Source organism: Podarcis erhardii (assembly GCF_964252035.2).
Source record: "Podarcis erhardii genome assembly, chromosome: 16".
Taxonomy (NCBI): Eukaryota; Metazoa; Chordata; class Lepidosauria; order Squamata; family Lacertidae; genus Podarcis; species Podarcis erhardii.
Genome location: NC_138514.1, coordinates 32,068,751 through 32,095,570, shown reverse-complemented (window position 1 = coordinate 32,095,570; position 26,820 = coordinate 32,068,751). Strand labels below are relative to the sequence as shown.

Here is a 26,820-nt window from a genome sequence, read left to right as displayed (position 1 = left end):
CAGGATTTCTGCCAGGTTCCACCTCTTGTTGCATTTAGGTCAGCAGTTAGGACTTGTTGCTGCTTTAAATCTCTGAAGGTTGCTCTGTAAAATTGGCACTGCTATCTGTGTTTCATTGTCGTGTTGTTTTATGTTAGAATTTATGTTAGAATGATTTTTGATGTCTGACTCTTCTTTTGTTTTGATTAAGTCATAAGCTGCTTTGAATGCAACATACCAAAGTGTTGTGGGTGTGTATGTGTGTGTGTGTGTGTAATAGAATGAATTAGATTTTTGAAATAAACAAGGAAGTGGTAGCGAGGCCAGTGGCATAACAACAACAACAAAAATTATTATTATTTATTATTATTTATACCTCGCCCATGTGGCTGGGTTTCCCCAGTCACTCTGGGCAGCTTACAGCATATATTGAAACATAATAAAACATCAAACATTAAAAATTTCCTGATACAGGGCTGCCTTCAGATGTCTTCTAAAAGTTATACAGTTCTTTATCTCCTTGACATCTGAAGGGAGGGTGTTCCACAGGGAGGGTGCCACTACTGAGAAGGCCCTCTGCCTGGTTCCCTGTAAATAATAAGGCATGATTTTCCTTAGGACAGAATATGACTCACCTGTGGTTCCCAACTAGGGATGTAATAAGGCTTCTTTTTCTGCTCTGCTCTGCAGTTGTCACATGCAGCACTGTTTCCATTCCAATAATAAGCTCACAGCTCTGTATGAACCAAATGCCACATATTTTAGTCCATTTCACCCAGGACTGACCTATTGAATTAAATTAAATAGTCAATTTTATTGCATTAGCCATGTGGCCATAGCATAATATACATAGAAATAACAACATAAAATGGGGGTGGGGAGATAAAAGTGGATGTCGTCCTGGGCGAATACTTTGAAAAAATGGGGATAACAAAAGTAACAAGGGATTTAAAACATCGAGTGACAGAGAATACAAAACCAAGTTCGATTGTGTGGCGTATCGACTACTTCTGTGGTATTAAAGAAGAAGTTGGTGCCGCTTTCCTCTTCATCACACTAAGCAGGAAGTTAGCTGTCATCTCGGTAATCCAACAGTCAGAATCCTGCAGAAGAAGGGACACTATCCAAGGCTGGATTGGGAGATGAAGCTTGTTCACGAGAGGAGTTAGAAACAGAGATCTTTCATCTGCCCAGTTGGGACAGAAGAGCATTACATGTTCCATAGTCTCCAGAGCCGTGTCATTGCAGGTGCATGTTCTATTTGCGATGGGAACTCTGGAGTAACGACCCGAGAGAACTGCTGTAGGAAAACAGTTGAGACGGGCACAGGTAAAGGCCCTTCGCTTAGCCTCCGAGGGAATTGTGAAGCAGTATAGAGGGATCCCTTCAGGGGGTGGAATAGCTAGGGCTAAGCCTGAACATGGCCCTCTTGCATGGGAAGCTGTGTTAGAGAAGTCAAGTTGCTGTAGCTTCTTTTTGATTGGAGGTAGGGCCACCGGGCTAATACACTCTAAGTTAAAAACAGTTTTGCGGTTCAAGTTGAGAAGAGAGCGAAATTTGAGATTAATTGTAGTTTTCCAAGGAGAATTATGGATATCTCTTAGGATCAGATTGGAGAAACCACCTCTAATTCGAGGATCCGATGCTAGTAGGTGGGAGCTATAGGAAATGGCTCGACTCCATGCTCGTTTTACAATTGAGGGCTGGGCAAACTCAAGTTGTAGGGCTGCACCTGAGAAACATCTCGGGACGCCGGAAAGAGATCTCAGAAACGTGAAGTGGGCGATCCAAGTTACCTGATATTGCTGTAGTCCATACTTCGCAGCCATATAGTAATTTAGGGACAACTTTGGCATTAAATATTTGAATTGCTGCCGGAAGGTGTTTGCCGCCCTTCTGGTGATAAAATCAGACAATGGCATTAGAGGTCGTGGTTGCAGCAAGAGAGGCAGATTGTAGATGGGTGGTCCAGGAGAGATTATAAGTAAATATTAAGCCTAGATATTTAAAGGCTTTTACCTTTTCTAAGTAGCCACCTGTGATCTTAAGTGGCTCCAGCTTGAGTTTGCGGGAACGAGTGAAGTGGAGGACTTTCGATTTTTTATAATTAATATTAAGAGCTTCCGCCTTACAATAGGCGATAAATGCATTAACTGCATTTGCTAGGTCCGCAGCTGTTCTGGATAAGATGACGGCATCATCTGCATAGAAAAGGGAAGCAACGGGGTGGCCTGCTAAGTGAGGAGGATACTTAGTTGCTAGCTTCAAAGGGGAAAGAGCATCATGAAGATAAAGATTAAACAGTAAAGGGGCCAAGAGACAACCTTGTCAGACGCCCCTGGCCGTTGGGAATGGAGTGGTAAGGGAGCCGTTGGGACCAATTCGGACGCGAGCTGTGGTGTTTGAATAAAGGGAAATAATTAGGGAGAGGAGGTGCGGATCAATTCCCAGATGGGCAAGTTTGGACCATAATCTCTGCCTAGGAATGGAATCAAAGGCAGCCTCCAGGTCCATGAAAGCGGCAAACAGGTGGCCTTGCCTTGGTGCAGTGTATTTACTGGCAAGGTGATAGAGAGTTAGACAGTGGTCCATGGTTGATGCTGACTTCCGGAAGCCAATCTGTTCTGGCGGTAGAATGTTTCTCTCATGGACGCATGAAAGAAGTTCTTCCAGTAAAACAGCGGCAAATATTTTCCCCGGAATAGATAGTAAACTGATGGGGCGATAGTTCCTAGGGATGTTTGGCTGGCCGCCTTTGAAAATCGGAACTATTGTAGCTTCTCTCCAGGAGTCGGGGATGTCTAGGGCGGAGGAGATAGCGGTGAATACAGGAGTCAACTGTTCACTCCACCAAAGAGGATCAGTCAGGAAAAGGTCCAACGGGACCATGTCTGGGCCGGGGGCCTTATTCCTTCGCATGGACATTATGATGTTGAAGATGCGGGTTGAGGTAAAATTTACTGAGGAGGTGGTACTAAGAGAACAGGAACAGAGGTCCAACGGGGATTGAAGGTGATCTGTAAGATGATTTAGAGAAGCGAAACTGGCTGAATAATAGGCGATCCATTCGTCAGCGGAAATCAGGGTAGCTGAATTGAATGGTGCCGAAGGCCTAACTAAGCGCCAGAAGGAGCGAGAGTCATGCCTCTCTACAGCCGAACGAAGAGTGGACCAAGCCTCAAGGATGTGTTGCTGTTTCTTTCTTTTTTTTTTTAAAATAATTTTTATTAATTTTCATAAAACCAAAAAACACACAAATAAACAACACATGACTTCCCCACACCTCCCCTTCACTGCACCCCTGTTTCAGAAATTTTTAGCAATCCTTCATTCCTTTTCAATATTTCGTTTCCCTCAAAATTTTCTTAACTTAACTATTTACAGCTATAGTTCTTTATTTCTTGACCCTTAACATTTTATCAGTCCGGAATTTTGCAACAGTTCTTAAGATATAGTTTAAATTTTTTCCAGTCTTCTTCCACCGTCTCTCTCCTTTGATCACGGATTCTGCCGGTCATCTCTGCCAGTCCCATAAACAGTGGCGTAGCGTGGGTTATCAGCACCCGGGGCAAGGCAAGTAATTTGCGCCCCCTAACCCGGGGCAAGGCAAGTGCAGTAATTTACTCTCCCAAGCAGCAGCAGCAGCAGCAGCGAGGCTTCTCTTTCCCCGCGCTCTCCCGGAGCTGCCTCTTTTCTTTCCTTTTTTCCCTTTCTCCAAGGCTTTTCGCTTTCTCTCCTTAATTGATTCCCCCTCCACACAGCGTCGTTTCCTGGCTGCTTCCCCCCTCCCTTCCCCTCTCTCTCCTCCTCGCTCTGCTTGCCTTGCCCTGCCCTGCCTGAGGGCGCCCTGAGGAGACTCCGCTCTCCTTTTTGACCAGGCGAGGTGGAAAAAAGGGGGGAAAGTCTCTTCCTGCCCCCTCGCCAGACTCCCTGCTCGGCTCGGCTCACTACCCAGGCGGCCAGGGGAGAGAGAGCCGCAACTACCATAAAGCTCCTCTCCCTCCGCTTCGCCAAGCTGTCAAAGCCCGGCAGCAGCGGCAACGGCAGCAGCAGGCGCAGCCAGACCCCCGCCAGCCAGCCAGCCCGCCCGCCCGCCCGGCTTCCTCTCCTTTTTTTGCGTGCGGCAGAAGGCTTCGCTCTCCCCCTTCCGACCTCCTCGCCAAGCCGAGCGAGCGCGGGCTCCCTAACCCGTGGATTTTAGTAGGGGCAGAGAGCTGCTAGTGCGAGTGCGCCCCCCGCCCATGTTGCGCCCGGTGCGGCCGGCCCCCCTGGCACCCCCCACGCTACGCCACTGCCCATAAATTCAGTCACCTTCGTCTGCCATTCTTCCAGAGTAGGTAATTCTTGCATCTTCCAATACTTTGCCAAGAGAATTCTTGCTGCTGTGGTTGCGTACATAAAAAAGGTTTTATCTTTCTTTGGTACCAATTGGCCGACCATGCCCAAGAGAAAAGCCTCCGGTTTCTTTGCAAATGTCCACTTAAGGACTTTCTTAATTTCATTATAGATCATTTCCCAGTAGGCTTTAACCTTTGGGCAGGTCCACCAAAGATGATAGAAAGTTCCTTCGCATTCATTACATTTCCAGCATTTATTATTGGGCAAATGATATATCTTTGCAAGCTTGACTGGAGTCATGTACCACCTATAGATCATTTTCATTATGTTTTCTTTCAAGGCACTACATGCCGTAAATTTAAGGCCTGTGGTCCATAACTGCTCCCAGTCAGCAAACATAATATCATGACCAACATCTTGTGCCCACTTAATCATAGCTGATTTAACTGTTTCATCCTGTGTATTCCATTTCAGCAACAAGTTATACATTTTAGACAAATTCTTAATATTGGTCTCTAACAGTTCTGTTTCCAATTTTGACCTCTCTTTCTGAAATCCTAATTTCTTGTCCTGCTTAAAAGTCTCATTTATCTGATAATAATGTAACCAGTCTCGAACTTTGGATTTTAATTTCTCAAAGCTCTGTAATTTGACTTTTTCACCATCATACTCTATAATTTCACTATATTTTGGCCAATTTGAATCCATATTAAGTTTTTTAACTGCTCTAGCTTCCATTGGTGACAACCATCTGGGTGTTTTATTTTCCAACAAATCCTTATATCGATTCCAAACATTATATAAAGCTTTCCTGACAATATGATTTTTAAAGCCTTTATAGATCTTTGCCTTGTCATACCATAAATATGCATGCCAGCCAAAATTGTTATCATACCCTTCCAAATCTAAAATATCTGTGTCTTCAAGAAGTAGCCATTGCTTCAGCCAGCAGAAAGCTGCTGCTTCATAATAGAGTCTTAAGTCCGGCAGCGCAAAACCCCCCCTTTCTTTTGCATCAGTTAAAATCTTAAATTTTATTCTGGGTTTTTTGCCCTGCCAGACAAATTTTGATATATCTTTCTGCCACTTCTTGAAACAATCCATCTTATCTATAATTTGTAGTGTCTGGAACAAAAACAACAATCTCGGCAATACGTTCATCTTAATAACAGCAATTCGGCCTAACAAGGATAATCTCAATCTAGACCATGTGTCAAAATCTTTCTTCACTTCCGACCAACATTTCTCATAATTGTCTTTAAACAAATTCATATTTTTAGATGTTAGATTCACCCCTAGATATTTCACCTTTTTTGTTATCTCCAAGCCAGTTTCTCTTTGATGTGTTGCTGTTTCTTGCCACAAATCATGTTTCTGTATGTCCTTTTAATATCTAGAAGCTCTGCATAGGTTTAGGGGTCGTTGGAAAATTTGATGATTCTGACCATTTTCCTAATTCGCCTTCTTAGGGCTTTACATTCCTTGTCAAACCAAGGTGATTCAGAGAAGAAGCGTTGGTGGGTAGGCGAGGTGGTGGTTATGTAAGTTGTTGAAAAAGCATCAATTAATTTCCGGTATTGGTCAGCGGGCAGAATTGAGTCAGAAAGAACTGCTGGCATATCAAATGATTTTTGTATGTCCAGGGCAAGAGAAGAGCTGAGGCTTGTCCATTTCTTTCTTTTGTATACAGGGTAGCTTTGTGCCGTGGAACTATAGTTTGAGGGGACAGAGAATGGCTCTATTAGGTTTAGCAATAGAGTCAATGGAAGGTGGTCACCACCAAAATATTCAGCCACTTCCATTTTTGTAGAGATTGAGAATAGCTCCGGCGTCAATAGAATGTAGTCGACAACACTGGTTCCCCGGGAAGAGATGCACGTTAACTGCTGCGAGGACAAGGGAGTAACGTTGCCATTTGCGATGCAAAGATCGTTTTCGATGGCCAATTGGGCCATCAGCCTCCCCGCCCGACGCATTTGTTATGGGATCAAGAGAGCAGCTGTTTCCCCAGGGGGGCTGCAGGGGATTGTCCAGGAGTGCTGCGGAAGATAATATAGCATCGTCGTTGGGACCTATTCTTGCGTTAAAGTCGCCTAAGAGGATTTGAGGAAGTCCTGGGTTAGTTGTTTGAAGATCATGGAGCCAAGACGAGAGTTCAGGCCACCTTTCATTACGGTCGGAATCATTAATTGCAGGGGGCAGATATACTGTAGTTATCAACCATGGGCTTTTGGTCTTTGGAAGGTGGATCTTTATAGTGAGAAAGTAAGGGGAAGATTTAAGTTCCTCGGAGATAGTGAGGGATAAGCTGGTTGAAATAAGACAGGCGAGGCCAGCTTGAGGGCGACCCCTGTTAGCTAGTTTGCGAGCACAGGAGCTAAAGGAACAATAGTTTGGGAGAGCGATACTTTGTTGGGACCAGGTCTCTTGGAGGCACACAATGTCAAAAGAAGAGATGAAGTTTATTGCCTCAGGATCCATTTGCTTTGTCGCCCAGCCGTTAACATTCCAGGAGACAATTTTAAGGCTCTGGGGTGGGTTGGATGCACCTTTCAGGGAAAGAACTACTTTTGCTTGATTTGAGGGTAAGGATTGAGCCTGTTTATTTCTAATGGTGTCGAATTTCCGCAGAGATAGGGAGCCGGCTGGTGTTTGCCTCTGGTCTGATCTTTGTCAATTATTTCCCAAGGAACTTTTAGGGATTACTCTTTTATGAGCCGGCCCATTGTTCTCCGTGCATGGCAAACTGGCTAAATGTTCTATAGTTTCGGCTGGTAAATATTGAGTACTGACATTAGTGGTCACCGGGCCTTTGAAGTGTGTTATCTCTTTCCGTAGGTGTTCTTCCGGTACCTGATTGTGGCCTAATTCTGCCTCGTCTAGGTACCTCAGCTTGTCCCAAGAGCCTGGTGAGTTCACCTTGGGGATGGTTCTCCTTATTGGAGGTGGTGTAGTGTTCTCTTCGGTGTGCTGGGCTTCCTTGATTGAAGGTAGATTAATCTCAGCCACCGTCTGAAGGCAACGTGGCCGACAGGCCGCCGGGTTTTGTTCTTGTATTGGGTTCAAATTAAAGGAAGTCTGGTCCTTTTTATGGGCGTCCACACTGATTTCCTCATTTATGTCTCTCCCAGCCAGCTTAATTCTTAGCATATCCAATCTTTCCAATATTTCAGTTTGTACCAGAGATGGAAATTGGCAAAATTGCCTGATTAAGGTATTTTCTTCCACGGAGAAGGGGTCCTCATCTTCGTTAGCTTGAAACTGCGGGTCTTGCAGGTGAGCATCTTTCCTTTTTAGTTTTTGAGGCACTTGTTTCTGGAGACCAGGCCGGGTTTTGGGAGGTTGTTTCTCCTTACTAGGGTTTGCGTGCTTAGCTTCCAGAAGGGGATTCAGTGGTGCCTTGTTTTAAAAAAATCTAAGAATTTTTATCTGGGCCTTTAAGAATATATATCTTGATCTGTAAATAAACTTGGCCAGGTTCTGGTCTCTAAATGTGATCATTGCTCTCATAGAACAGCCATCATGATGCAAATAATCTACAGAAGTAATATCATTTGGCTTTACTGCTCCTGGCAATATATCATTCAGAATGTTCAAGGAGCTCATTCTTCGATCTTTCCCTGTAAGAAAGCCCTTTGATTTTGGGAAGTTTGTAAATACCAATTTTTGGGGATTTAAGATCAGGTTCCAACATCTTGCCTGAGTAAAGGCTTGCCCATCTTGTATAATGTTGTCATCGCGATTGGGCTTTGCATCGTCCCCATTTCTCAATTTGCTAAGCGGTTTGCTGCCTTCATTGTTAGGGACCGCTTCTCCCCCAGTATCAAGTTCACTGAGTGACCTATTGCCGGGGCTCTGGGACGTTGCTTCCATCCTCCCATTTAGTTCTAAACTCCGGTTCGGAGATACCTCCTTAGTCATTAGCTGTGGCGGTGACTTCTTTTTCCCCTTCCTACCTTTCTCTTTTTTATCTCGTGCAGCAGATTTGTTTGAGTCCGATGGAAGTAGTTTAAATAATTCCTGCCATTGTTTACGTCGACTTATCTTTATTTTCCTTGTTGTTTTAATGTTCTTGGATTTCTTTTCTCTGGCTTTTGGTCTATTTTTTTGCAATTTCTTGGTTGTTACTGCTTGTCTCATCTTCACAGGATCATCTGGTTTATGCACTTGGGGTGCATCAGTTGCTGTTGTCTCTTTTGGTTGGGGAATAAGGTTTTCCACAAGGGTCAGCAATAACCCATTTGTTATTGTCAAATAATTTTTTATGTTGGAAAGGTCTGTATTTATGTCTTGGAGGTGGGCCTGAAAGAGGCCATCACTCAGTTCAGTTTGAGTATACTTAGAAGTGGGCGTCTGGTCTTGATGGAATGTTGTTAATTCTGCCAGAGGCCGCTGATTATTGATGACAGAAATATTGTGTTTGTTTGTGTGGGGTGTTAATCAATTATCAATTTGTGGACTCAAAACAACAACAGTGTATACCAATCGTATTCACTGGATCAATTTCCATTCCAGATATGGGATGAATAAGGTAACCCTGGCACATTCTGCTCCCATTTTCATTGGAATTCTCTGGCATCCCTACTCCCAACACAGCAATCTTAAGGTTGCACCTGGGTGTCACATGGTTCTAATGCACTGGTGAACCCCAGGGACCAGCTGCTTAGCAACATTGACTCTGACACTTGCTTCTGCAACTGGCTCCTAGGGGGGCGGCATTTGCGTCCAGCTCCTCACCCTCCTCTTGCCAATCAGTCGTGGCATGGTGTTGGGTGCTTGGAGGGCTTAGATCTCCGAATTTGTTTTGGGGATAACATCACCTTTACTAATCAATGGCCACTGTTATCCTAGCTGGGAGAGCACTATCTTTTAGGCAGCCCAATCCCATGCGTGTTTACGCAACAGCTGTTAGGGATACGGAAAGGAGTTGGATTCAGTTCGCATTTAAAGCCCTTCCGCACATCTTTTTTTATTTCACATTCATGATGTTTTGTGCTCATGCTGGTATCGGGGCAGTTAAAAACAACCCCACTTTCACTCCTGTTTGCTCTTGCAAAAGTTTCAGGGCAGGCATATAGCTTTGTTTCCAATCGGTGCATGTCCCATAGCTTCCTGCTGAAATCCTACAATTTTTCATATCAGAAATGTTCTGGGGAGCTGTGTGTTTGTGTGCTATAGCACTTTTGTTGCACTATAAAAAAGCAGAATGTGTGGACACTACCATTGCACCATTACTGTGTAACTGATATGTTGCAGAATATAACTGCCACCCAAAAACTTTTCTGGAGGGGCTCAAGCATGTAAAGTGTGAATGCACTCACATCTGTCAATTCAGAATTCTTGGCTACCCTGATCTGATAGTTTAGAATAAAAGCTAATTCCCTAGAGGAAGTGGAAGAGATGATTCACTTTGATCAAGTTTGTTTACCATGCTTATAGGAGTCAATTGTTGGTTGGGCCATTATAGAAGGCAGTTATTTGATCTTCTCCATATGTGTGAGGGTTGTGTGTGTGGTGGGGGGAGGAGTAGAATAGAAAAAAATCTATTTTTGAAAGAAAGAAAAAGGAAGATCCTTAGGGTAATAATCAGTCTGAATTACAGCTTTCAAAATTAATGCCATGCAGGGGTGGCAAGTATAACGTGTGCATTTTTAATCGGTGCACCCCCCCCCCGTCGGTAATCAATATGCTGTATAACGAATGAGCTTTAATAAGCACACTCTGTTTTATTATTCTTATTAATAATAAGGAGGCCCTTGAAAATATCCATGAAAGGAGGCACTTAAGTTGATAATTAATAAATGCTGGTTTTGGTTTCCGCTGCTAAACAGCTTCCATGAGTGGGCTTGATAGCGGCTAGATCTTCATTCCAGCAGCAGAGGGAGGAGGATGAAAGTGTGTGTGTGTGTGTGAGAGAGAGAGAGAGCAAGAGCGCTGCAGATTAATAAGCAACTATAGCAGAAACTGCTTAACACAATGGAGTTATTTTGTTCTCCAGTTAGGAACATGAGGCAAGGTGGTGAGCTCAGCAAAAGTTCAGCTATGGCAAAAATTGTACCATCTTGGCTGGGTTGGGTCATTTCCCTACCTAAAAAGAAAACTTTTTCAAAGTAGCTTTAATTTGTTCCTCCTACAGCATCCCTCTCTGGATGCAAACTGTATGACAGTTTATGATAAACAAGATCAGTAACTTGTACAGTGGTACCTTGGGTTACAAACACCTTGGGTTACAAACACTTCGGGTTACAGACTCCACTAACCCAGAAGTAGTACCTCAGGTTAAGAACTTAATAATAATAATAATAACCAGAAGCCAGGCCCCTGGCTCTAAGACAACTGTTGCACATCCTACAGACTGGGGAGCACGACGTAGAGAGATGGGTTTAGTTATGGTGCCTGACCAGCTGTAGTGTTGGCTTGTATCCCTGCAGAAGGGAAAGCAGCAACAGATTAGCGCATGAGGGCAACCTGAGGTATTGCTGCCCAAAGCAGTAGTGTTCGAAGGAATTTGGGGGTGCACACGTTGGACAGGAACACCCACAAACCTAGGTAGGACATGGAATGAGGCCAGCATTTTGTGCTGACCTCCCCATTGCCAAAGGGATGTACTCAATGGGTCACAGAAGATGCAAAAATGGCCTGCCTCCTACTTCGGACTGGACTTGTGGCATGACTGTAAACAAATAATCAACAAGAACAAAATAGGCCGGTCACCACTGGACTATAGATAGGGTTTCAAACAGTGTTGTATTTAACTATGAGGCTGCTGGCCTCTGCACATGAATTGTGGAGGGAATGGTAAGGGCCATCAGTGCGATCCAGAAGCCCCACCCCGACTCTGCTACATTTTGGGCAATCCCCAGTGGCAGCTCCAGACAGGGCTGGGAATGCTCCCTGCCTAAAGCCCTGGAGAGCCCCTGCCTGTCAGTGCAGACACTACTGAGGTGGATGGACCATGTTCTGATTCAGTATAGAGCAGCTTCCTAGGTTCCCAAGTTCCTCCTCCTCCACACCTGGGGGCAGCAGCTAGTTTAGGGGGCCAGGACAGGCCACACGGCAGACACAGCTCTTGTTCCGTGTGGGGCTGCCACTGCAGCTGTCCCCCAGCCTCTGCCCCCTGCAGTGGTTGCCTTTCTGTGCCTAACAGTTCGACCAACCCTCATAGCTGCATAATTGTGCAGTTCGTTCTGCTTCCACGGTGCAGCTTTTTAAAGACTGGGGCAGGTGGGTTCAGGACTGAAATGTAGGAATTGTAGGTGAGTTGGAAGGACATTGAGTCGGGAAATGAGTTGTGGGAAAAGGAAAGGCGGGAGTCCACAAATGGATAGCAGAGTGCGTGCTCTGCATGCAGACAGCACCAAGGTCAATCACCAGTTTAAAAAACCTCAGGTGATGGGGGGCGGTGTGCCGGCTGATCTATCCATCCCCTCCTACCATGAGATCTAGAAACTTCCTTTGATTGGAGACAGGCATTTTTTTCTTTTTTTTTGTTTTCCTGAAAGAGTTCATGAAGGACATAATAAAGGCATGACCACCCAAAGGGCAATACATCACAAACCTGTAGAAGCTTCTCATCAGAGGCCTCAGGTACACCACAGGAAATGGCTTCTTTGTCATACCACCTCCAACTAGCTGAAAACTAGTTAGCTGGTCTTCAGCCTTTGGGCACAGAGCACCCATTCATGGATTTTTAAATAGAAAAGGTACAAAAAACCCAAGCCTCTTCATAGAATTTCCTTTGAACAGCCTTTGAATAATTTTGGATCTTATTTTACTCTTGTGACAAGCTCCACCCCACAGCTATTAGCAAAAGGCAACTTCCCTCTCCCTCCCATCATTCTGCCCACCCCCAATGCACCTCTCTGCAGCTCAGGTTACATAGTAAGAACAGTTCAAACAGCATTTTAAACCCATTGTAATCTACCATCATTGTTTATGGCACGAAGAAAAGGTCCTAAATTGCATTTTTAGGACTTGCTTTCTTCATCAAGGGTAGTAATTTGACAAGGAGAGGAAATTTTGGCTTCTTTCACAAGCTTGGCCTAGGATTCAGATTTAAATTTTTGAGAAGCTGCAAGGGGAACGGAAAACTTATTTCTGATCATTTGGGGAGTGGGTAGCTGTGTGGGGAGTGTCTGTAATAATAAAAATAAAAATCAGTTTGTTGACACCAAAGGCGCACGAGCATATTTTTAGCTGAGATATAGGAGGCCGTTGGGCATTTTGCAAGCGCATAACCCAACAAGTAACACACTCATAATTCACTAATGTTTGCTGAATGACAGGGTTAAGTGGCTGCTATTCCCGGCCTCCCACCACACTAATGTATTCCAGACCTGCTCTCCTTCTCCTGGATGGAAGTCAAATTGTTGCCTGCCTGCCTGCCTTGATACAGCAGCAGCCTTCCACCGCGAATAAGCCCCACTTCCTAAATGATTTTCATTTGTTTTTCTAATCTAATTTTTCCCTCGGTACCTCACTAATCATCAGTCCCATTAAGGCTTTGATGGGTTGACTGCTTTCCAGAGATGAGGCCATCCCGCAGCCAGCAGGGCGCTGACCTTCAACCGCAGCAGCCCCAAGTCCATCTTCTCTTGTTAAGGAACCTGAGTGCCGAGGTCTCTCTTTCAGCAATGGAAGAAGTGCCCTTAAGAGGGGGCAGAGACCCTTGTGGAGTCTCCACCGTCCCCATTTCCTTTTCCTACCTTGTCGCCATCTAAGATGAAACTAGGAGCTAGATTATTTCTTTTTTTAAAATGTGAAGTTCCAGCTCATCTGAAAGGCTAGGTATCTTATAACTTTCAATCTTTGATTCATTGAGGGGTTTCTGGTTAGGCGTGTGTAGAGATGAATGGAACTGTCACTTTTCAGTTCTTCATTTTTCTGATCTTAAATTCAGTTCCCAACATTCCTGTCACAATTTGTGATTACAAGATTCTAATGAAAATTCATCAGAATTTTAGGGTGTGAATTTCTACTAATAAGCACATTTTGGTATGCAGTTTCCCCTTATTTATTTATTTTTTTGCAAAGCAGTTTCTCCTGATACAATGCAATTTTCTATGCTACTGTCAATTATCAGCTAGCACACTTTCCATCTTTGTATATGCTGCCTCCGAAGGATCAGCGGTATATTTTGGGCTGTGCCTAGATATGTCACTATCACTAGAGGTTCAGGTGACCTCCGTGGATTGGAGCACCCATTCCCAACTAGTTGGTTCATCATCTATGATTCCTGGACAGGGATAGCTTTGCCATCTAAATCTATGCATTGGTAACCTCACATCTAGATTACTGTAATGCACTATACATGGGACTACCCTCGTGCCTGATTTGGTTGCTGTAAAATGCAGCTTTCAAGATACACAGTGGGGAACCCAGTTTGCTTATATTACATTAGTGTTAAGAGGCAGATTAACTACTGAGACAAGCAAAAGGTTTGGGTGTTGATATGGAAAGCCCTAAGCCACTTGAAAGCGGGGTACCTAGCAGTTCACTTCCCCCAGTACAGACCAAGCTGAGCAGTAAGATCTTCTGAGGAAAGTCTGCTGGTCATTCTGCAGCTAATGGATTCTCGCTTGGTAACAACACAAAAGTGGGCCTTCTCAGTGGCGGCACCCACCCTTGGAATGGCTCCCACTTCAGCATTTGAGAGGCTGAGATTGGTAATCAGCTTTCAAGCCTCTTAAAGACGTGTGTGTGTGTGTGTGTGTACTATTCAGTTTTATCCACGGTGTATTTATTTTTATTCTATTCTTTTAGTGGTGTTTTATATTGATTTTTAAATTATATTTTATGCAGTGCTATTTTTCTAGAAAAAGAGGTGCTGGAACTCACCAAGAACCAGTATACCAGTTTCTGGGTATCACAAGTGGGGAGAGACAGTACAGGTGTGCTCAGATCCTGTTTGCCTGCTTCCCAAAGGCATCTGATTGGCCACTGTGATGATGCTGGTATAAATGAGGGCTTTTGGTCTGATCCAGCTGCAGGGCTCTCCTTACAGCACTTCTGCCCTCACCTGGCTCCCCACACCTGTTGCATCATTCCCTCTTGATTTTAGCCCCAGGAATTAATTGCCCCAAGGAGCCACCAGCTGTTATCTTCATGGTGTAGATAACAGTAAGTCAGATGGGAAAGAGCTCCCCGCCCCAGCAAAAAAAATACCCCTACCCTTGTGGTGAATGCAAAGTGGTAGTGATGTTCTGCCTGAATTGGGGGCTGAAGCAAACCTTTGTAGGCTATCTGATATCACTCTGGATAGAGTCATACTGAATCTCCCCCATACAAAATTAGAGATACATTGAAGCCCAGTCTGGCAAAGAACTATATGCTATCAGGTCCTTGCGCCTCTTCAGACAGCTCTAATATTCTTTGTAAAAGAAGAGAGTGATAAGCTTTTTTGAATCAAGGAACCTAGAGATGCAGAAGGATGGTTTTTAATAATAAGTACCACGGTGCAGCTTGCAAGAGAACAAGCCATGCCAGCCTTTCTCAACTCCCTCAATTTAAAATAACCAGTAAAAAAAAAATTTTAGTCATTTAAAATATGGAAAGCCCCCGTTTCCAAGGCAATTGCATCCGATGGGCAGTTAAACACCTCATTAGCCAAAACCATCATGGGCAAGTTGATGCTAGTTGGTGGTGGCTTGATAAATGGTTTGATGCTTTAGTTTTTAAGAGTCCCAGTGACTCTTTTTGCAAGCACCCACCTGGTGGGGACTGTGGAAAATAATCCATGAATCCCTGGGAGCTATGATGTCACACACATCCTTCTGAAGTCTTTCTTGAAACTTTGCCTTTCAGAGTTCTGATGCACAGGAGACAAGCATGATTAAAAGAATTGGGCATCTAGTTATCAAGAAAAGAACCTTCATGCCAGGTAGGTTTATGTCTCCTCCCTAGCAGATGTGGAAATGCGTAGAACACCTTGTCCGCTGTAACAGAGTAATTAAGAAATGATGATTGACTAACCAGAGCATATGGGCACCTTTTTGAGATGAATGCAGGTAAGGGAAGTGGAAAAATAGACATTAACAGCTAGGTGTCAAGCGATTGATGCAAATGACACATCATACAACACTGTTCAAAACAGATTTTTTTATTATTTTTTTCTGAGACAAACACATTGATTTTCTGGACCACAGTAGAGGATGGAAACCTTTCACAAACTTATTTATTTGAAAATACAAATATAAAATTATACTTTCCACATCTGTGATGTGAGAGACCCCCATCCATGTAGTATATTTTTACAACAGGGCTTCGGAAAGCCATACACAGAGACCTGAAAGATGCTTGATATATATAGATACACGTATATATATATATGTATGTATATATATATTTATATATGTATATAAAAAGTCACTACCAAAGTTCGCATCAGTTCATACTAAAATATAAAAGGAAGGGGCTAGGCCTGGCCACTGTGTCATTGTTGATTAAGTACATTTAGAACCACCTGAAAATGCTGAGACTTTGCATTGGATTTACTGATGGAATTCAAAACATGTACAACATATACAGTGAGATTATTTTGCTATCACTAGAATTCAATTGACACTCACATCCCACACATGTGTGGTGGTGTTGGCATATGTACAAACACAGGTTATTCTATAGCACGGGTGACTTCTTTTTTTGTTTGTTTGTTTTTGTCTGAAACAAAATTCTATCAAGACAATACATTCTGATTGTTTGGTAACTGGCAAACAGATCACTTTGATTTTGAATTCCTTTTATTTTTTGGTAATTTTTTTTATTACAGTATTAAAGTATTGCTTAGCTTGCAGAATCTCATGTAGTGCTTGCACACAGTGAGAAAATGGATTGGAATTAGATTCTGCGCACTTTATGAAACTCTACAGTGTATTGATGCAGATTTTTTGGGAATCTGCCAGTGTGTCTAAGGCCCCCTGTCACTCAAAACATAGTTAGACTAGCTTCAGTTTGCTCTTCCAACCATTTTGCTTTTCAGAAAAAAACCCAAAACAAAACAAAAAGGAAACCTTTCAAAACAAATACACCCAAGAGTAAAAAATAAGTAGTTAGTGTTTTTTTTTTGTAAACAATTTCATATGCAATATATATATTACACAACCATGGCTGACCTTCAAGAAAAAAATGTAGGAAAACTATATTGCTTTAGTTTTGTTTTATGTTGCATTGAATTAGATGGCAAATGAAACAGGGTGGTTTGGTGGCTGGAGTCCCTAGCCCTCATTCACACTCAAGATTGAAAGAATCGTACAGGGTTAATAGCTGGGTGATGGAGAAGAGAAAATTAAAAAAAGTCTGTACACCTTTCAGGTCATTATTATTTACCAACAATTACCCAATGATTCAACTAGCCTAGCAAGATGTGTAACATTCATCAGCTTGTGTATATACTGCTGTACAAGGGGAAAAAAATTACAGCAACAGAGCCATGCTACCTTAAAGTCCAAGCTACAAATTCAAATTAAAATGAACATTATGTAGAATAGGAAACAAAAAAGGGACAGGTTGCTCTTCATTTTAATCAAGTTAAGATTGGATGGGGTGTGTTTTGTTTCTCCCCTCCCCTCCTTCGGTGGGAGGAGAAACAGGCAATGTGAATTAAAAACTCCCAATATCCCGTGAGTGAAATTCTGGCCCTCTGTTCAAGTCAGTAGCAAAAAAGAAAAGTATGCCAGGATTTCATGCCAAGCTCTTTCCAAACTTTTAGATCAATTTTGACATCCAAACGCCACGGAAACAAGCAGAGAATTTCTCATAGAGTTTCCTGGTCTCTGGTTTTCACAAGATTGTTTTTTAAAATTAACTTTTAACTTGAGGCACAAAGCAGCATTTTCCAATGCTTTCTCCATGGAGGTGTGTAAAGAATCCACCACAGTACTTGAGTGGTGCTTTTCAATCCCTGTTTACAGCATTCTGCTCCTACATTTTGGTTTTTGCTAACTCCAAGGCATTGTTTGGAAGGGGAAGTTTAGAACAAAATGATGAGATGCTGAAGATGGGGCTTTTTGCCTGCTCACCTTGACTAAAATAAAGATGCAGCTGAGCCTTCTGTGCTAAAATTAATTGTTTTTAAAAACAAACAAACGAATCCAAATCCTCTGAAACAGATATCTAGATGAGTGAGGGAACTAAAATGAACCTTAGCCTAGGAAGCCACTTCAGAAACATACCAGGTTCCACACAAGTTGTGCTATGGGCCACTGGGGCTTTTCAAAAGGTATAGAAACATCTAAAACATATTCACACAGGTTATCAATTTTTTTCTTCTGAGCATTCTTTTTTAAAAAAATATTTTTTCTCTTAGTAAAATCATTTTATTATACCATGCCTCCCTCTTTTTTATTTTAAAAAATAAATTAAAAAAATCCAGTTTTGCATATCTAGCGTTAGCATTTAAGGTAGTATGGCACACCCTCTTTATAAAAGTCAAAGGGTGGGGGAATCTATAAAATGCCGCAGCAGTTTTGCTAGCATTTTTTTCCTTCTTCTTCTTCTTTTTTTTTATTTTAACATTGTGAGACCTTTGGTTAGTTGAAACCACATGAGATCAGCAGAAAGAAAAAACACAAAAAGAAAATTTAAGTTTTTAAAAAAACACCTGCCCAAAATTATTAGCATTTCGTTTTGTCTTAAATAAGAGAAAGTTCTATCCTTACTGGTCCTAAATCTGAATAACTACATCTATGTATTTAACCTTAATTACGATACAACTACCAATATGTACTAGAAGAGGAAGAAAGAGAAGAAAAGAGAAGGGTTTGGGGATTGTCACTACACTAGCATCAGGACAGCACTCTTACAAGATAGTCATTTTTATACATTATTAACATACAACAATGATCAAATAATCTGCTATGAGGTGACGGGGAATGAATGACGAGGAGGAACACATGGTAGTATACAGTACAGGCACACGCTCCCGGGAACTCCTCACAGGAAAGCTCCATTGAAATGAATGGGAGCTGCGCAGAGCTCCTGGGAGGGAGAACTCGACATCATTTGAAAGGAGCCTTCAGAGAAGTCGTCCCTGATAGGTGGTACTCTGATGTCATCTACATTGATTAAAGAGTAATTAAAAAAAATTCCCTGACTTTTTTTTTTACACACTTGACTCTCAGGGAATTTGGTTTGCAGTTAATTACTTTTCTTTCTTTATTATTATTATTAATAGTATTATTATTATTTAGTGTACTACTTGATCAAGTCTCAATTTTAAAAAGCGTCCAGCATTCTGGCTTTTAAACCTGGTTGTTTTGAAATAAGAAAATAATAATAATAATAATAATACAACCAAAGACATTACACAACCAACCAACAAACAAAAAACAACCCAAAACCAACAACAAACAAAGAAACCCATGTTTTTTGTTGTTTAAAAACAAGACCCTCCCCCCTCCTTACGGTTAGCATTATGGTGCCTCGGTGAGTGTTCAAAGATGCTTTGCTCTAACTTGTCTATTGAACAACTATGTTAGCCTACTTGTTAGTAAAGTTTTACAAAAATAGGAGCGCAGCAGCTTTTTTTTCTCTTAACAAATGTCGCATTCAGTGTCTTATTCTGGCTGTACCTAGAGTACCAAATTTATAAACGTAACAATTTAAAAAAATATTAATAAACCTTGTCAATATTAATGTTAAAAAAAAGAATATATCCACACTATAGTTATGCTTGTAATATCACCTACTGTGTTGTACTTCGAGTTGCTGTTGCTGGCCTATTTGACCCATATTTAAAAAATTAAATTAAAAAATATCCTTCATAAGACTCCTCCCCAGCAGAGGACCATATATATAACAGCCAAACATTAAACATGTGCAAATCGGAAATTGTCAGTTTTTCCCTACCAGTCACAGTGCAATGATGTTTTTTATACATTTTTTTTTCAAATCTGTTTTCATCTACAATAAATTAAATCTTCTCTTGCGTCTAGGGTGATAAACTTGTAGCACTGAGGTATTCAGAACAATATTTTCTTTTTTAAAAAAACAAACAAACTTTGCTTTCCCTAATTTGTTAATATAGGAAAGAATGGATGAGGTGAGAAGATGCAAGGCTTAATTTGCACCCCTGCCCACAGCGTGGGAGCTTCCAAGTGGACTCGCTTGGCCAGAGAGCTATAGAAGGCGTCAGGGCGGCTGAAATGGATGGACAGTCAGTCAGGTGATCTAAAGAATGGTTAAAAAAAGTGTGCTTGGATTTTTAAATACCGTCTTAAATATTATATTTGTAGCTTTTTCAATCTTGGGAAAAGCAGTTTTTTCCCCCCTTCTTAACTTAAAAATGTAACTAGACTGTTACTTTATAAGCTGTGCACAGATGTCTAGTTAATATGCTGGTATGACGCTAGTACAGTTATAAGGTCTAACACCTACAGAGCAAGCTAAACAGTGTTGATCTAACTGCTATGGGCCAGCTCTGGCAGTCGATCTCAAACGTTTAAAAATGTCAGGGTGCGACCCACTGGGAGCTTTGCCGTTCCATGTGCTGGCGAGATGAATGGGAGCCAGGAAGGCCTTGGGCCTCTTCTGTTCACTTGCAGAAGAGAAGCTTCCAGCAGATCGGGGGCCCCTAATCTTTGTCTTTTTCTTCCGTTCAGTACAGAAACTGCCTTAGTCTGACTCCATCACAAAAATATTATGCATTTCTCTTTTTTAATAGTTTATATGTAAGTTAATGGAATTGTATTTACAGTATTATTATTTTTTCAGAAATCACAATTTCAAAAAACCTTATATCGCCTCTTTTTCAACAACAAAAAAATGCACTTATAGAAAAAGGACGCACAAAAAACTTTGTAGTCCTTGCCTTATTGCCGAAAATAGATATAATTAGGTTAACTAATACAAAGAACTGCTAGAGATCTTGTTACTGAGCCAGCCTCCCATTCCCTATACAGCATAAATAGAATATGTCTGCTCACTTGTCTTGCTTGCTCTACTTCTAAATTCAGTGTGTGCTAAATTCCACCTGAAAAAAGTTTTTTTAGCTTCAGAATTGGTACCAGTCAACTGAGAATCGTGTTACCACTTCAGCTTCTTTTAAGCGACAAAAGTACATAAAACAAAATAAAGGGGTGGGAGGTTATTAAAAAGCAAAGCAAAAAAAAAAAAAAAAATCCTCGTAATATATAAACAGTTATATTATGGTTAGGCTTTTTCTAAATACACAAAGTAGTTGGTCTACGTGACTACAAGCCTATGTCAAAATACTACAAAAGAGTGATTAAAATAGATTTCAAAGGGGAAAAAACATCAAGAAAAATAATAAAATGAACAAAATGGATTATATATATATACACATATTCTTTTCTTTAAAAAGCTGTTGTTCTATATAGTACAGCAGGTTCGTGAGATGATAGAGATTGTGGACAACCCAAGTCCGCTGAATGCCACCTCCAGTTTGTGTGGGTTATTGGTGATGATGCAATGCTCAAAGTCTGATTGATGATGTATCACCTAAACATGGAACCATTCAGAAACTTCGCCCTGTCTTGCCTGGACATCCAGATATACTCTACAGAGCGTTTTTTGAAAAGGAAAGAGAGAGAGAGAATGAGAGTGAGAATCGATAGAAACAACAGCAATTATAGCCAACATTTCAGAGACATGTTACTAGTTCTAGGGGCCTTCTTATGGGTTTTATGGTCACATGTTGAAGGTGGTCTACCTGGGATGTCATTTGTTTCCCAACAGGCCACCATACGTTTGTGTTAAAGGGCGAGGGACTTATGCATGTTGATATCCAGAGCTGTGTGTAACCAACTGTGTGTTGAGAATATCAAAATGCTGCACCACATCAGCTCAAGTTCAGAAACAGGGAAAGTGGAATTCTGGTGCTTACATACACTATGCAATTATGTCGTATGCCTCCTTATTCTGTGATTCACAGGGAGCTATTTGGCGTGCACGAGTCCCCTCCCCCGACTGGTGGAAAGCAGATTTAGCCTCCCCACACCCAACTTCTGATATGTTAGCGGGCACAGCTTCCAGGTATAAGGTTAGAATTTAATCTTTTTTCTTTTTCTTTTTTTTAAAGAAAGCTGAAATTCTTAGGGAATCTGATTTCGGTGGCTAATATAAAATTCTCCAGCTTTCTGCCGCTCTAGTGGCACCGCAGTCATACACACAGAGTCTATTATTCATGTGGTAACTGCACCTATCTGCCGAGAAACGTGATAGGGAAAGAGGAACTGGGGTGATTGAGACTCTTAGGCAAATGACCTACAAGGAGAGCTAAGATGGTAACTTACACATAATATGAATTACCCTTAAAACAGAAACAGGCAGGGAGCTAATGCTGCAAACAGGGACTCTCTGCTTCTGGGTCCATGCAAGAAAATAAGGGTTATGTTAAGTGCCAGGGATGTTAATATTGACAATAACTTGGTCCTAGGGCCATAGCTCAGTGGCAGAACACATGCTTTGTATGCAGAAGGTCTCAGGTTCAAGTTCTGACATCTCCAGGTAAGGCTAGAAGAGACCCCGTCTGAAACCCTGAAAAACTGCTGCCAACCCGTGTAGATAGCACTGAGCCATATGGTCCAATGTGTCTGACTTAGTATAAGGCACCTTCCTATGTTCCAAGTGTTGTCTTCCTTTTAAGGTCATGTGCTGTGGAGCCACAAGGTCCTCAAAATTAGAGTTCAAGGCAAACCCTTTAAAAATTTTATAGGTTGGAGTTACTTGTGAGTGAGAAGAACTTCTGTTTCCTTGGGGTTCTGGGAAGGACGTCATGTGTCTGAGATGGCTCCTCCTCCTGTGCGTTGCCCCCAAAGAGTTTTTCTTCATACCATCCTTATGGGCTTTGGAGACATCATCCCTGTTGGCCAGCTCCTCCACCCACAACCTGCCCTCATGTTTATCATGGATTCCTGGGGAATCTACTGCTGGTGCATTCAGCTTTCCCATCACCTTAGGCGTCACTTGTTGTGTCACTTGTTGACTAGTTTGTGTGATGGTTTATGTTTTCCTAGCATGCCCCATTCAGCTTTTCATAACTCTTGAACATGGAGAGTGATGCATGGCCATGCAGTGCCACTGGTCTGGAAAGGCAGCTTTTGGCTTCTTACAGCAGTTCAAGGAGCCTTCTTGCTTTGACCTCTCAGGAGAGAGAGGGAGCACTCAGTCTCAGCCTCTGCCCTAGGCATTCTAACTTCCTGCTGTATGTCTTCTTGAACAGGCTGGCCTTGCTGGTTCTATGCCTTATGGAATGCGCCACTAAGATGGACCACTTGTGTCCAGAAGATGGAGAATAGGAAAGAGGAGGGAGAAGAAGAAGAGGGCAGAAGGAATGCTGACTTAGTGCACCATTCTTCCTTCAATGGGACTTAGGTACATATTTACCCCTTTCCAGTCCTGGACAGGGGGACTGCAATGGTAGGGAAGGGCCTGTTGCTGGTGAGGACCTGGCACCCTGCATCTCTCTGACCAGTACCCCTGTAAAACGTTTGAGAATTCCTTTTCTCCAGACAAGCGCAGTATTGAGAGGACTTAACTCCCTCCACTGACAGTTCACTTGCAGCCCAGGGCTTTAGCCTTCATTGGACGTGGCTTGGAGGGCTCTCCTGTTCACCTGCTTCAGAGGCTTCTGGTTCCTACAACACGTTTCCCTTTGAAGGTGACTTTGCCCTGCTGTGGGGCATAGTGTTTGGCTGTTGATGCCAGCCAAGGCTGAGATGCGGGTGGGGAGAGATCCAAATGGGCTCTGCAGGCTTCTCCATCACCTCAGTGAATCTCATGGTGCCTGCTTGCTCTCAGCCATCTGGGCACAATCTTCTCCACTGTCCCACTTGGGGCTCCTCTCTCTCTCTGCCTCCTCCTCTTCTGTGCAATTGTGCCAGTGTGAACCACAAACCTCCTGTGCTACAGGAACAGCCTCCCAAATGCCCCAGCAGATGGGGAATGAAAGGGGAGGCAGGGAGAGAGAGAAACACACAGAAGAAGGAAATACAGAAGACAAGCTAGGAGCTCAAGTTGATCCCAACCATCCAGCTCATGAGGCAGGGTGGTCTGGTGAGAAAGATGTTCCCTCCCCCTGGGTAGTCTCATCTAATTGGGGCCATAATTGGATCCAGCCAGAGGGAGGAGCCATCCCAGACACATGGCTGCTCTCCAGGAACCTGTGGGGGAACTTCATTTACACATTTTTTAGAAAAGTAAGAGATGTGGTTGGCAAACAACTTGGATGAAAAAGCATGCCAATAGTTGATGTAAAGTCTTCCTTTTTCTGAAACAAACAGGCCCTCTTCACAGGACTTCAAAACCAAGTATGAAGGTGAACCTGTGCTCTTTGATGCAGGTGGTAGTGGGTGCATTGAAGGGCAAAAATAAAGAGTGTGGCATGAAAAGGGAAGACAGAGTGGTGTGTAACTAAGCGCCATGGTGGAGTTAAGAAAGAGGCATGCTGCATTTGTAATAATGACTTGGATATGGAAGTGATTGTTATTGAATCCCACCGGTACCTAATTTTTAATTTTTCTTACTGGCTTCAGCCAATATAATCAGTGAGAATGAGACAATTAAATAACACGTGTTCACACTGCCTCTCTAAAAATTAACTTCATGTTTCTATCCACCAAGCTCTTTATTCATTCTACTTGGCCTGGTGCCAGAAGGGATACCCTCTCCCAACACACCTGAAATCAGGCCTCACATATCAAAAAGTTCCCTAGAAGACGTTCTCAAAGCAAGGCCCTGGGTTTAAGGCAGCAAAAGTCATTTGTGGCAAAATCCTACTTGAAAAGAACAGAGCGAAACTTGAGTCACAGCTAACTCAAATCATGCTGGTGTCAGTAGGAATTGGCCATGGCTAGGTTTTTTTTTTTTTTTTTGCCAGTTTGTGCCTACTCGGCTATCAGGCTCTGGGTCTGTTTCAAGCAAGGCCTCTCTCTGGAAACCTCTTGAGTAGCTTGGCTTTCCCAATAGGCTTATGGGAAGCTGTCAGACAAGGCAGCTGCAGTGGATGGAGGTAGCACAGCTGACACCTCTGAGCTTCTGATCCCCAAGCTTCTTTCCTGTTTGGTGGTCTTGGTGTTTAGGAGGAGACGTGAAAAATACAGGTTGGAGAGGAAGCTATGAACCAGTAAATCCTTGTTCAGATCTTAGCTCAGCCATGAACTGAGCTATGCTAGTATCTATGCTTCAACTGCGATCTGACCTGCAGCTCTACCTACCTACCTACCATGCAGGGCTGTTGTGAGAATTACTGAAATGTTGTGTGCGAAGGACTTCACTGGACTCCAATGCTAAGCATAAAAATAATGATTGGAAGAAGTACGTGGACCAAATGGTACAACCTTTCTGTAATTGGGAACAGGTTAGGAAAGGCAATCCAGGGCCTTTTTTTTCCCTGTGTGTTTGTGTGGTTGTCAAGAAGAAACAAGGATTGCCGCAAAAGGTATTCTCAACAAGGCTCACAGAGGACTAGATGTCTCTGAAACTACAGCAGAAGATACCTAGTGGAGTGAAGAAAACATGGCGCACAAATTACAGAAAGGCTCTTCATTTGAAATGGGCTTATTTCAGCCACTGCTTATTGCCTTGTTAATGGCGGTTACAGCGCTCATGTGGGTACTGGGTGAATTAATGCCGTATGGTTACCTGGTTAACACTTGTTAGCACCAAAACACCATTTTAAACTGCTCATGTAGTGTTTTTTCTGTGAGTAGCAAGACTGCATTTGAACCTGGTTGCTGTTAGTAACTTTAACATAATAAGCAAGCAACCGTTAATGGCACCAGTTTGAGACCCTGATTCACCTAGAATGGTGTCCTGGTTTTCTTTTTGTTGTATCTCACTGCCAGTCACTGAGATCATACTCCATAGAAACACATGTAACTGCCTTATACTGAGTCAGGCCATTGGTGCATCCACCTCAGGCAGCAGTTTTAGGTGGGCAAATATTTCCCAGCCCTACCTGGAGATGCTGGAGATTGAACCAGGGACCATTTGCTTGCAGGGCAGATGCCTGACCACTGAATTATGGCCCTTCCCCAACTGCATGTTCTAAAGGTTAGTGACGAGTACAGAACCTGTCTTTCTTCCACCATAGAGCTCAAGCTGGCATATATGGGATTCTCAGGCACTAACCAGACTCAGACCTGCTTAGTTTCAGCAAGGTATCTTTATCGCGTGCCCTCAAGTCACACTCTGGGTATGATGCAGAGCATGCTGCCTGATGAAAATCATGGAGCATTGTTATGTTTTGTTTGGGTGTGTGTGTGTGGAACAGATGCAACTCAAATGCCTTAGCATCCTTGAGAACCTTTTTAAAAATTCATTTGTTCATGGTCGAAAAACCTTGGGTCACTTAAAACCACACCACCATATACTTATTTACCCCTCTGACATTCATAAAGCCTTTCCCAAGCATCATGCCAAATTCTCCTAATTTCAGCAATCATTATTTTAATTCCATGCATTGATTTGGAATTTAGAAGGCATGCAATTAGCAGCAAAATAAAGCATTTACCACATTTAGATATATATGTATATAAGCTGGTCATGGACTGTTTTCTAGGAGTTGTTTTTACTCTTTAGACTGAATATTTATAATTTGATATGCAAAGACCCCACATTGGGGTGGTCAGTTGAAGGGTAGGAAACAGGCAGGGATCCAGATAGGACATTAGTAAGTGGATAGTTTTAATTTGAGGTAGCTGTTCTGAAAGTACTAACAGTCCTTATTGTGCTACGGGATTTGAGATAGCACTTAGAGGTGAATTTGAAGCAGTAAAGCATTGCACTTTTGAATGCTGCTTTTTCCACAAGTCTCTAGTCCACATTAATGGTACTTATTAAAAAAAATGCTCAGAGAAGGTTGAGGATTCCTCAACAGCTCTTTGTATCTGAATAATCAAATAGATTGCATAACAATGAAATTAATGTAAAGACACTTAGCAAAATTTGCTCAGGATCCCTTTCCACTTTCCATCCCAGAAAACTGAATAATAATAATAATAATAATAATAATAATAGTAATAATCTTACAAGGAAAAAAGGATTTAAAGACAGGAAGAAAGAAAAGTGTAAGAATGTAAAAAAAATGACAAAATATAAGGGACATAGTTGAAAATATAAATGCTATATACTGGAATACCTCCAAGTGAGATGGCAACCAACCCTGTGTAACGTTTCAATGGTATCCATTTGTAAAAGCCGTTGCAATCAAAGGCCCCTAAAATTGTACAATTGTTAATGTCATCAGTGTGATACATGGGAAGAGATTGTGATTTTTATTTATTTTTTGCATGGATTTATCAAAAGTCTCAAGTGTGTGTGGTGCCAGCATGAATATTTAGGAAAGCTGCAATCTAGTCCTGCTAACATCTCTGTGGATTCAATTCTAGGGATATTTTTCCAAGATCACATCTGAAAAGTAAATTTCTTAAGCTGCTGTTAGTAAATGGATGGCGTGAAAGGTATTAAAAAGGCAGCTACTTTCTGTAGAATGTTATTGAACGTAAAATTAAAGAGCCAGCTGTGTGCAGGCACACACAAAATAAT

The 26,820-nt window shown here is 42.3% G+C and overlaps 1 protein-coding gene and 2 long non-coding RNA genes across 41 annotated transcripts in view; 2 read left to right on the top strand and 1 right to left on the bottom strand.

Annotated features, from left to right (window-relative positions):
• Positions 1 to 19,536, top strand: part of LOC309331443 — a 59,506-nt gene extending 39,970 nt beyond the window's left edge. For all 5 annotated transcript variants that reach the window (XR_014151837.1, XR_014151838.1, XR_014151839.1 and 2 more), the window contains 2 exons: positions 15,121 to 15,196; positions 19,340 to 19,536. This is a non-coding gene — a long non-coding RNA (uncharacterized lncRNA). The remainder of the gene's footprint in view (positions 1 to 15,120; positions 15,197 to 19,339) is intronic.
• Positions 1 to 26,820, top strand: part of LOC309331462 — a 199,477-nt gene that overhangs the window by 107,833 nt on the left and 64,824 nt on the right. The window lies entirely within an intron of this gene.
• The window catches only part of MSI2 (musashi RNA binding protein 2), a 416,302-nt gene continuing 404,881 nt past the window's right edge, over positions 15,400 to 26,820 (bottom strand). For 30 of the 35 annotated variants that reach the window (XM_081843548.1, XM_081843578.1, XM_081843549.1 and 27 more), the window contains 2 exons: positions 26,414 to 26,491; positions 15,400 to 20,830 (listed from right to left, as the gene is read on the bottom strand). In XM_081843548.1, coding sequence (XP_081699674.1) covers positions 26,450 to 26,491 — 42 coding nt within the window. In that variant the 3' untranslated portion in view covers positions 15,400 to 20,830; positions 26,414 to 26,449. Of the gene's footprint in view, positions 20,831 to 21,359; positions 24,771 to 26,413; positions 26,492 to 26,820 lie in introns of those variants that run through there. The other 5 variants (XM_081843556.1, XM_081843569.1, XM_081843570.1 and 2 more) reach the window with 2 other exon arrangements.